The 11762-nt window shown below is 40.1% G+C and overlaps 2 protein-coding genes across 2 annotated transcripts; both read right to left on the reverse strand.

Annotated features, from left to right (window-relative positions):
• On the reverse strand, positions 3960-6694 carry LOC8063274. Its single transcript, XM_002443149.2, has 5 exons — positions 6544-6694; positions 6323-6424; positions 5804-5921; positions 5547-5699; positions 3960-4370 (listed from the first exon to the last, which is right to left on the reverse strand). The coding sequence occupies exons 2-5, from the start codon at positions 6328-6330 to the stop codon at positions 4215-4217; spliced, it is 435 nt and encodes a 144-aa protein (XP_002443194.1). The 5' UTR covers positions 6331-6424; positions 6544-6694; the 3' UTR covers positions 3960-4214.
• Positions 7266-11487, reverse strand: LOC8064078. The gene is made up of 6 exons (XM_002443150.2): positions 11232-11487; positions 9254-10684; positions 9001-9163; positions 8212-8375; positions 7857-8115; positions 7266-7759 (listed from the first exon to the last, which is right to left on the reverse strand). Exons 2-6 carry the CDS (start codon positions 10582-10584, stop codon positions 7640-7642), a joined length of 2037 nt encoding a protein of 678 aa, XP_002443195.1. The 5' UTR covers positions 10585-10684; positions 11232-11487; the 3' UTR covers positions 7266-7639.

An 11762-nucleotide genomic window follows, 5' to 3' on the forward strand; every position in this document is an offset into this window, starting at 1 on the left:
TGTTGTATTTGAATGTGCATCATATTTGTTCGCTTGCATTTGCATTAGCTTTCAAGCTTTTCTCCGTCACCTAGCTTGTGTGGTGGATGCTGGTTGTAGGTTCAATTGATGAAATGAAGAACTAGCTTGCATAGGAAGTGTAACTAGACTTTTGTGTTTTCACAAGTTATACTAGAACCTTGGTTATAATGTTGATCTCACGCGGTGTTCTAGTTTTGAGAATGTCTAGTTACTAATGGTGCTAAGGATGGTATACATTGGTAACTCCGATTGGTATCACGCTTCAAATGTCTATTCTTTGCACCTTAGCATCATTTGGTAGAAATTGACTCCTATCTTTCCTATTCAAGTATATGTGTAAGCTTTCAAATCCAAACTCTTAGCACATATGTAGGGGGAGCAACTGCTACCAATTTGGGTTCATGAAACTTGACCATAACCTTTGCACATGGTAAAATGCTTGGGCAAGCAACATGAATCTAGGAAACTTTTATTGAAAATCTTTGTAAATGGGTTGTCATCAATTACCAAAAAGGGGGAGATTGAAAGCCCTAGTTTGGTTTTAGATAATTGATGAAACCCAAAGTACTAACCTCTATGCTAAGTGTGTGTAGATTAGATGAGGTTGGTACATGTCAAGTAATAGAGCAAGAAATGATAATGGTGATTTGGCAATGAGGAGTTGGGTCTCTCTCTCCCTCCCACCGAGCTTGCCAGGCGAGATTCGGCGCTTTTGAGAAAATGAAACACAAATATTTTATTGTGCCAATGGAAAATTTGGAGAAGTCATGGAGTGTTTTCACTCACCGGACGCTGACTCTCAGAGCGTCGGACGCTAGGCTAGCGTTCGACGCGTGTTGACTAGGTGCGCACGAGGAAGTGTGTGTCGGAGCGTCCGACGCCCTAGCATTAGAGCGCCTGGTACTCACACTGTAGCAATGTTGTTCCATCTTTGTGTGCGTCGGACATTGGGGTGCATCCGATGCAGCACCGTCGGATGCGTCCGATGTGTCCTCGATGGTTTCTAGACCTCTCTGAGTAGCATCTGATGTGAGACTCAGCGTTTGATGGGTTTTGTCGGTGCGTCTAACGCCCACTTTAATAGTAGTGTCGACTGACTTTGTGATCATTAGAGATCGACGTGTGAGATTCAAAAGCAAGACACGTGGATGCCATCTAAGCATTGAACGCTGGGTTCCAGCGTTCGATGGCTAACCATTTACGCATTCGACGCCCCTGTTTTGTGTACAGTGAGAGAGCCAATGGCTCTTTGTTTGGGGTGTCCATAAATACTAGTTGGTCGGCTTTTGGGTATCTCTCTTGGCATTCTAGTATACTTGACATCCTTGTGAGCCTAAGCAAACACCTTCCACTCATCTCCTTCATAGATTAATCATCTTTGTGAGATCAGGAGTGATTCCATATTCATTTGCTTGAGTAACTGCATCTAGTGGCACTTAGGGATTGATTTGGCTGTGGATTTCTTGTTACTCTTGGTGGTTGCCGTCACCTACACGGCTTGGAGCAGCGGAGGAGCTTTAGCATGAGTTGGTAATTGTTTGTGCCTTCTCCGGCAGAGCGCAAAAGGTAACTCTAGTGAATTGCTCATGTCATTGAGTTACCTCACTTGTTGGTAGGTTATTGCGGTGTCCTAGTGAGGACAAGGTTCATGCTACACCTCTTAGCTGTCGAATCACCAAGTGTTGGTCGACACAACGGGGACTAGCATGCCGGCAAGCATGTGAACCTCGGGAGAAAAATCTTTGGTTCATGGTTCATGCTACACCTCTTATGATTGATTGGATTTCTCTTAGCGATTGGTCTTCATTATATTGATTGGTTCACTTGCCTCTACACATCGGTATAAAAGCTCATTCCTACTCTTTTACATTCCCGCAAACTAGAGTAGCTTGATTTCTTGTATAGAAACTTTAGGTAACTCTCTAGTGTGAGTAGTGACTTAGCAATTGATTGAACTTAGTGATTGTAGCAATTAGAATTGTTGGATAAGTGGCTTGCAAACACCCCGTTAGAGCTAGAGCAAAAAAGCTTCGCTTTGTTATTTACTAACCTCTTGCTCTAGTGAGTTTATAGAATTTTTAAATAGGCTATTCACCCCCCCTCTCCTCTAGACATATTAGGACCATTCACTCGCGTGCTTGTTGTTGCTGTGATTTGCTTGTATTACTTATATTTGCTTGTCTCTTTCTCTCTCAACCCCATTCCTATGGTTTGGCCCCAATCTACGATTTGGAGGATTCTTAGCGTCAAGGAAGTGGTCAAACATCCTCACCTTACCACTAGGAAGTGGTGTTGTAAGTTATTGACCTCATTCACCCCTTTAATTGGGAACGTGGGGCTAAATTATAGTTCATTCCCCGTAGGCATCGGAACTTCTGACAGTTTGTGCCGGAACTTCTGACGACGTTATAAGTTCCGACCCGAACTACTATAAGTTCCAACAGTTACTGACAAGTGACTTTGAGTTTTGTGTAGAATTTTTAGATACGCCTGTTCACCCCCTTTAGACATTGTTTAGATCCTTTCAAACACCATATGTGTTAATGTATACTACGCGAGCATCACAAATACATCGTAGTTTACATTAAGACTACACAAACATCGCTAAATATAGCGTAGAACATATGTATACTACGTAAACATCATAAATATAAAATAAAATAATAAAATTAGTGAAGTAATTAATTAGAGTCAAATAAAAAGAAGAAAAAAAATCTATGGAACATCAAAAATATCCTAGAACACCGATGTATGCTTACTGGACATCACAAAATATATCATATTTCTACTTGCAAACATAAAAAGTATATTATAGAACATTACATGTATACTACATTAATATCAAGTGTATCTATAAATAAAAAAGAGTAAAAATACAATTATAAATAAAAAAGGGAAAATAAATGAATGGATGGAAAGAAAAAATCAAAGAAAAACATACCACAAAAATGAAAAATATAAAAAGGAAACAAAAGATAAAAAAATACCACAAACAATAAAAATAAAAAAAAGAAAAAAAAAATATAAGAAAACAAAGGAAAAACAAAAATAATAAAAGATAAAAAGAAAGAAAGATAAAAAAATAATAAAAGATGAAAAGAAAAGACAATGAAAAATAATAAAATATGATAAGAATAATAGAACACAAAAAATAAAAGTGAAGAAAAAGGAAAAAGAAATAGTAGAAAAGGAAAATAAGTGAAAGAAAAAAAAAGAAAAAAAATCAAAGAAGGAAAGAAAAAACACACAAAGAAAATAAATGAAAAAAATTAAAACAAGACCATTCATCTTTTTTCATCTTAACTGCATCCATCACTTAGATCATGTCTTGCTCTGAGGCTTGGTTTTTCGTAGCTCGGATTTTCAGATTAATGAACATTTGGAACGGGTAGGCCGTTTGGAATTCCTACGTTTGAAGATCGAGTATCAGTCTTGAAGAGATCTTAGGGTTAAACAACATGATTGTCGATTGTGACTTATGAGACACCTATGGCCTTTATAGTAAATCTTAAGATCCACCGACTCAATCTTTAGAGATGGTGTGTGCGTGTGTAAGACTTATAAAAAAAATACTCCTAGAGGTGTGCTAGTCAAACCATATTAAGTTTAACGAAATTTATAAAAAAAATACATAATTATTAAGATACCAATCAGTATCATTGATAAATCATGAAATAAATATATCGCTGATTCTAGAAAGTTGAAACTAAAGGAGCACCATTAGGACAAAGTTTTATTAAATCGATTGGGTTATGTATAAGTCTACGGGTGGATAAGATTGGCAGGTATACGAACTCAACGCCAAGTCTGAGTATAGGAGCTTATAGTTGTGGAACGGATGCCAGACCATGACCATGGTGATGTAACTCGGTAATAGTAGTTTTAATGACACTGTGCAATGTTTTATTTCCCAGGATAAATAAATGGAAAGTTATAAATGTTGCCGAGTGTTGGAATGTGATAAATGCTGTCAAGTAAAAATAAAAAATAAAAAAATCTTTAAGGAACAAAATACAAAACTCCCATAACTTAACACTCAGGTCTTCTGAATGTTCTACAGGTTGCAATAGAAAATGCAGTCGGTACAAACTTTCTAAGGACGAACAGGCAAGAGAGCTGCCTATATAATACTAAAATAGAGCTACATGTATCTCGGGCGATCTAACCCTTAAGTATGTCAATTAACACCACATTCACTCCTGCACCGCCTCTGCCTCTGCCTCTGCCTTAGGTGGGGGTGGTGGCAAAACCTCCTTCACCATATCCAAAAACTCCTGGACCCGCTCGTCTTCGTCACATGCTTCTCCTTGGTCGTCCTTGGAAAATCGTTTCCCACATTCTTCTATCATCTGCAGTAGAGGATAAAAATGAAGACTAAACAGCTAAGCAAATTTCTGAACTTATTGCAAACACATTGCTTTAACATAGAACGATAATAATCAAATTCTCTGTACATCCCAATCAATTTGATTCCATAGTGACATCAAGCTATAAAGTGTAATCATTGTACATCCAGTCAAAGTTCTCTAAGTTTGACTGTGTTTATAGAAAATTGCATCAACATCAAATTAGTCTAGTTAAATTCTCTATGACATGTCTTGATAGTGCATTTAATTGAACTTGTTGGTAATGTATTTTTACTAAAAGCTTTGTCAAAGTTGACTTAGCACAAGGCTAAAGTGACCTATAATTTGGAATGGAGGGAATAAGTTATGACTGGTTCTTGGAAGTGTAATAAATAGCAATAGAAATCATTACTTCATATTTGACACACTTGAACTACTTTTCTCTGCCTATCATTGCACCGAAATACAAGTTATCCATGAGATGCGCTCATGGATAATTATAAGACAGAAATCCAGCTTATGGACAAGTAAATAAAGTTTTTCAGATATGAAACAACAAACAAGTATAGTTGTTAGTGCATCTTTCCATATCTTGCCAAAATTCAAAAGCAAAAGAAATTCAGCCATTTCTAGCCCTTAAAAAGGAAAAACAGATTTAAACCTCTTTCAACCTCATGTTCCGTGACTTCAGAAAAGCAAATTTATGCATCATTGAAAGCTATTTAGCCCATTTGCTTCTATACTACTCCATCCCAAATTATAAGTCATTTTTAGCTTTTCTAGGTACATACCTTTTGCTATGCATCTAGATATATATTTTGTCTAGATACATAACAAAAGCTATGTATCTAGAAAAGTCAAAACTCAAAACGACTCATAATTTGGAACAGTTGGCCCTTTTAATTCTTAATATAAAGATGCATAGCTCTCTACGTATTCAAGAAAAAAAAAGCATAGGCGTCTGAATTGGACAAACCCAGTTATCCTCACACCAGTGAAGCAGTGCTAAACTTCAAACATTTTTTTCCAATAACAATATAAAAATGGTAATATCATAGCAAGGAAGGACACTTCACAGTGGTCAGTGCAGCAAAATTTCTATATGTTGCATAAACAAGTAATACAGTAAATCTGAAAATAAAAACATGCTCATTATCAGCAAGATGAATATTACAGTACCGCATAAGCATCGGCAGCTGAGGATGGTCTCCAGTTGATGACATTTAGCTTATCAGCTTCTGCAAGCTTGAATCCCTCACTTCTCTTCACAAATTCATAAATTGATTCCCTTGTCTGGTTGCAAGCAGGGGTTTTTAAGAGGTACTCATACACCTAATGAGACGAAGATGACTATCAGACCAGTTTAGGTACAAAACAGCACAAATAAACAAGTCGAAATGATAAAGGCCTAGGTAAAAGAGGCGCAAAGTAATCACCTTACACTCTGATGCAGCAACAGCCCCCAAGCATCCCATAGGGTCAACTTTGGCACCTCTTGTTTGCAAGAAGTCAAGAACTTCAAAGTTAGTAAGAATCCCTGCATTTGCTTTCTGTCTGCAGAACATCAATGGGCAGAGGTTATTCCTAGTCTAGCTTTAAATCACGCAGTGGCTGACAAGCAGCAGAACGATTGGCAACACACTTACACTCCCAATTACTGTGAGGTTATGGAAAGATTAATAGGCGAAACTGGAAAATATCATCGATCAAGATATTGCTGTTAAACCTAACTGAACCCATTACCCATTAACCAACAGGGACCATCTGAGGCACTAGCTGGATCTATTTTTTGATGAATCTGCGTAATGGATAGGATGTTTTTTGATGAATCTGCGTAATGGATAGGATGTGCATGTCGAAGATTGACAGACAGCTTAGGTCAGCATACCAGTAACGGTGAACAACATAATGACACAGGTAGTAGTCTAGCTGAGAGACGGGATACGAGCACTCACATCTTCATTGCAGCTGCGGTACAGGGGGGCGACAAGACTCCTTAGCAACTGACAGTGCCCGCACCACGGCCGGACTGACCTTGCTCGCCGAAGAAGATGAACCTAACCAAAACGGAACGGGACAGGACGGATTAGCAAGGCAGCAGTACAGTACAGTACCACGGGATGGGTTACTCGCCAGCAGAGGGTCCGGTGGAATTGATGAGCGGAGCGCAACCCACCGTCCGGAAGGCGGCTCCAGCCCCGCCAGCTGCACCGACGGACAGCAGGAGCTCGCGGCGGCGGAGGACCTGTCGCTCGGTGGCGCCTGCGCCGGCCCCTCGTGCTGGACCTGTCAAAAGGGGTACCCTTCACGACAGGCTGGGTTTTTTCCTTTTTTTTGGCCCGCGATGATAATATTATTAGTGGGCCGGATTCACCTAAGCCCACAAAACATGAAAGAGCCCAACAGTACACGCCCTGCATCTTTTAATAGTGGGCTAGGTGTTTTTTCTTTTTGTTTTCTTTTATATTTATTTCGTCTGAATCTTTGAAAAATTATAGCAAATTATAGAAAAATAAAAAAAAATATTTTTAAAACTTCACATAAGTAGATCTACATACTAAACATATGATATGGTATGTTTTATTACGAAAGTTTTGCTCTAACTGTAGATCTATGGTTTTCTATGATTAATCATAGCTACAGTTTTGTGGTCGTATTGTGGAGAAATTTATCGTAGACTAACCATTGTATGTTTGAGATGTACTAAAATTTTCGTTCTCATTAGATCACGTATGACTGAGTTATAGATTTATTTAGGTTTATGCTTATTAAAAGGTTTTTAAATAGTTAAAAGTGGGTAACAATAGAAAATTTGAACACTTAACATAATCATGTTGTGACAGAGAACATACATTTTCTACTTTTACACACTTCTAATTATTTTAAAATTATTAAGCATAAACCTAAATGAAGTCTATAACTCAATCATACTTGATCCAATGAGTATGAAATTTTTACATCTCAAGCATACAATGATTACCATAAAACAAGATACAGACGATCATCTGACAGATTACCAACGAAGTAATAATATACTTATTTGCACGAACTCTCCCAAACAACTCTACAACTACAACACGCTTAGGATTGTTCTACAATGGCCCAAAATGTGGATTCCTCCAACCAGACTACTCTCCTCATCCATTTCTCCTGAGTCTACTCGGTTTCACGACGACCTATCCCGTGACATATACTACTTTATTACAGAATTTGTACATCAGCGATGCCCCTTATGAGACCAACTCCATAGGACATCTTGAGGAGGTGTGGGATTAGAGCTTCCTGCTCCTCAGGCAGGTTTTCGACAGGATTCTCTTCCCAAACATGTTGTTTCGAAGAGCGCTGATGTGTGGCTTGATGGCTCGGACCAATGCAGCCTCAACCGCAGCATCCTGCACGTTATAAATTAATTTCAGTTTAAGAAAGAAACTAGTCGACATGTTTGAGTTTTAAAAACAAAAACATCATGCTGTGCACATTGTATTTTACCCCGCACTCCCGGAATGCTGTTTGGATCACATAATTCCCATACTGATCAAGCAAGATATTCTGCAGCTTGGGGTCGTTGATAAGCTCAAGGATGATCTTTGCACGTTTTGGCCCCCGTGCTTCTTTCAGGCATTTCTCAACTACGTTGCTGCTGCACTTTTGCATCGACAGGTATCCATAGCTACCCTCAAGCTTGTCCAGAATTTCATTCATTGCCCAAGTAACCTTGAGGTCGAGTATGAACTGTATTACATAGTTCCTGCAGTGATTCATTCATATGATCAGCATTCGAAAGCCAAGGCTGCAAAGGAATCAAAGTAACATGAACTCTGAAGGCAAAAGGCAACATACATACCCATACTGGTGTTCTGCGAGATTGAGAGCCCGACCTGTGATACTGTACAACAACTTGTTCTTCTGTTCCTTATTTGCATGAATAATACATTTCTGGATGATACAACAGCCTTGCCGATCCTTTGCTAGCTCAACGCAATATTTTGTGGCCGCATTGAGAAGGAACTGCGATGGTAATAGTAGACCAAAATCGAGTTTACAAACAAATTGGTAATAACGATAGCAAAGAAATACGTAGGAGTGGCTAAGTACATTTATATTATCCTTTTCTTGTTCCTCGATACAACTAGCATGAACTCATGGCTATACTTCCTAACATTTGCTCTAATTGAACACCCTATGGTTAATTCAAACATCTTTAGTACTATGTTCCACCAAAAAATAATTCATTGGAGAGCACATTATAAATTAATTTCGATGACAGTACTAGAAATCTTGGAGACATGTATAGCAAAGAAAATTTTAAAGTCAAGTGATAGTTCAAATACAGATAGCCAATAAATGTTCAGGAATGGGATATCATAGACCATGCTGATTAAAGTAACTTGGTAAGACAATTAGAAGCACTGCAAGTTTCAAATGTGCAGCAAGAATCAGATTAAATTCCAGCAATATAGAATGTTGTGAGATTATAACACTAGGGCATGCTCTAACTATACTGGATATTTAGTTCTATGTAGCAGAGTAAAGAATTATAACAATATGTAGCTGATAAAAGGAAGTTAGAGACAGTCAGACAACATTAAAGGCATGAGTAAGGCTACATTGGATTAAAGTAAAAATGTCTTACTGCTTTGCACTTTGGTGATAGCTTCTGCAAGCAACGGTGTGCAACGTGACTGCCATTGGCATCCATCATCAGAGTAATGGCACCATGGCTCAGAGCAGATACTACCATGGACACTTCATCTGAGGTACTAACTGTTTCTATCACCTTTTGCACCACACGTGTCCTGAATTTTTAAGTTCAAAAACAGTATAAAGCTATTATAAAATGAAAATAAAAAGAAAGCAATTAATATCAAAGCATGAAGCGGCCATACCCATGCATGTTGCATGCAACTTTGACTAGCTGGCCAGGTATTTTAGTTATTTCATAAAGTATATGCATCTTTTGATTATCATTGCACTGCTCGAGTAGTTTTTGTATCAAGTAATTTCCAAATGGATCAATCATAAGTTCATCGATATGCTCAATTACACCATCAAAAACCTTTTGGGCATCCTCTTGAGAACCTTCTGTAAATATCCTTTGGAGGAAACGGCAACCATTCTGATCCTTCGCCAAGTGGTACAATTCTCCAACAACTTCATCAACTGAATTATAGTTCAGTTGGGCAGATTTCATGGCCACTTCAGGATCCAAGGATGATGGTGAACTTTTCACTTTATGAGAGATGCAATCTTCTAACAAACCTTTGGGTGAATGCCTGAGCCCAAATGAATGTTTGAGCTTTTTAGATAGCTGAATCTGACAGTATTCACAGGTTTCACATAAGCAATCAGGATAACTTGTACAAGGACAATTATTCATACGTGTCAAACTCTGTCGGATACTTCCATTAGGAATTATAGCACCATTCCAGTAGATATCAGGACTGCCATGTCCTAGATGACGAACAGTGGGCACTCTAAGGTGAGGTGCAGCTGCATACTTGGTTGATGAGTTGATAACACCATATTGATTGCTATTGATCCAACGAACATCAGGAGCCTGTGGAATTTGCTGATAAGAACACTGTGGCTGCATGATAAATTTCATCTCGACATCAATATCATGCCGCTTGAATGTAGAGTTCATCTGCTGCTGATAATAAGGTGCATATGCTTGTGGCTGCCTATCGATAATGAGATGTTGCTGGAAAGGCAAAGCTTGTGATAAATTGGTTCTAACCAAAAAAGCATTATCTGTGCCATGCATCCCTGTGTACATTGGAGGATTTTGTGCACCAAACTTTGGTCTCATGTGTCCAGCATTGTTGACCATCAAACATGAAGGCACAAACTCATCCTGACCAAATGCTGACTGAAGTGGCAGATTTGTTGGGTTGTCAGCTGATGCAAACAAATAGTCTGGAAAACGGAGCCCATCCCTGGATCCAACATTACCAGAGTTAGCAGAAGAGTCAGCAGCACTACCAGTGAAGCTCAAGCTCATGTTCTCAAATGCAGATGCCAATGACTGATCATCAAACAAATTGGCATTGTAAATGGTGCCCAGACCATTCCGAGCAGGGCTTCTTTCACTCATAGGAACCCACCCTGCCTCGAGGGAAGAACACCCTGCAGATTGTTCCCCAGGATTTGCAAACATGGCTCCAGTGATGTTGCCAAGAAATGGCTGATTGTCCTGATTACCCGGCACTTCGTCCATCCCAATACCACGAAGCCAAACTCGATCACACAATGTAGGTGGATTCAACAACACTACGGCACCCAGAGTTGGATGTGACGCACGAATACCACGGAATCACCTACATGAACACAGGAACAAGGACAAAAATCGTTACCAAATAAAGGCAAGCATTGATACGAACGATTTGGCATGAAGACAAGAGCAGGAGACAACAGGGTGTCCGGGGAAAACAGGGGAATCGCCACATGTCAATAGAATTTTCGTATCCAGATGGCAAGAAGGACAAACCAACTCTAAGAATCCAAAAGAATCCATAAACACAACAAAACCGTGAACAATCTTGGTGAGCAGAGCATGAGATTTCGCTACTGAATCGCTCGCGCAAAGATGGCCAAAAAAAATGCGCGGTGAAACGGGCCGCAATCCGATGCCACGAAACCCACCCGCACACGCCAAGATCGCGAAAAACCCCGAGAAAAACCCCCGATCACGAGAACGCCTCACCAAGAACCGAGGACCGAAGGGTCCCGCCGCGAAAAAAAAACCCCGATCTTGCCAAGAACCAACCGCGCGACCAAACCGATAGAGAGATATACCGAGCCCCGATCGACCCAGACAAGAGACGCGGCCACAGGGAGGGGGAGGTAGTAGTAGTAGATGATTACCAGGAAAAGCCTCAGGGGAGCACGCGCATTAGCAGGAGCGCCGCCGCCGCCGCGCGATCCAGCGGCCTCTGGGGAGGGCGCGCCGCCGGGGAGATGAGAATTGGGGAGAGAAGGCGGTCGTGGTGGAGGCGATGAGTTTCTGAGGGAGGGATTTTGAGGGCAAGGCAAGGCTTGCGCTGGAAGGAGATGAAACGAGGAGAGAGAGAGGTGAGAGGGGGGCAGAGCAGAGGAAGACGGGGCATTTGTTTGCTTCCCCTGCTCTGTTGCTCTCTTTTTGATGGACGGTTCTGCCCCTCCTCTCCGCAGTTGGGGGGGAGAGAGAGGGCAACACATGACCTGAGGCTACTAGCCTGCTGCTATGCAAGCAAGCACGGACTGCATGCTGGCGGAACCGGAAGTTCTTGAACCTCGTTCAAATGAGATTGTCAGTACAGATTGAATAGTGTTATCTTTACTCTACTTTTTTTGGAAATAGTAGAAGAAAATTATAGTAACAAGGATAATGATAATTACTTTATTTTTTTAATTACT

This window comes from Sorghum bicolor, chromosome 8, assembly GCF_000003195.3.
Source record: "Sorghum bicolor cultivar BTx623 chromosome 8, Sorghum_bicolor_NCBIv3, whole genome shotgun sequence".
In the NCBI taxonomy this organism is placed as follows: Eukaryota; Viridiplantae; Streptophyta; class Magnoliopsida; order Poales; family Poaceae; genus Sorghum; species Sorghum bicolor.

Excerpts from the sequence above, each read along its gene's own strand:
- LOC8063274 (XM_002443149.2), bottom strand. Across the intron at positions 5,700-5,803 it reads TTGCTGCATCAGAGTGTAAG|GTGTATGAGTACCTCTTAAA; the intron begins GTGATTACTTTG and ends TCGTCTCATTAG. Across the intron at positions 4,371-5,546 it reads CAGCTGCCGATGCTTATGCG|ATGATAGAAGAATGTGGGAA; the intron begins GTACTGTAATAT and ends CCTCTACTGCAG.
- LOC8064078 (XM_002443150.2), bottom strand. The coding sequence starts at position 10,584 with ATGGACGAAGTGCCGGGTAATCAGGACAATCAGCCATTTCTTGGCAAC. Across the intron at positions 9,164-9,253 it reads GTTGCATGCAACATGCATGG|GACACGTGTGGTGCAAAAGG; the intron begins GTATGGCCGCTT and ends TTAAAAATTCAG. Across the intron at positions 7,760-7,856 it reads CAGCATTCCGGGAGTGCGGG|GATGCTGCGGTTGAGGCTGC; the intron begins GTAAAATACAAT and ends TATAACGTGCAG.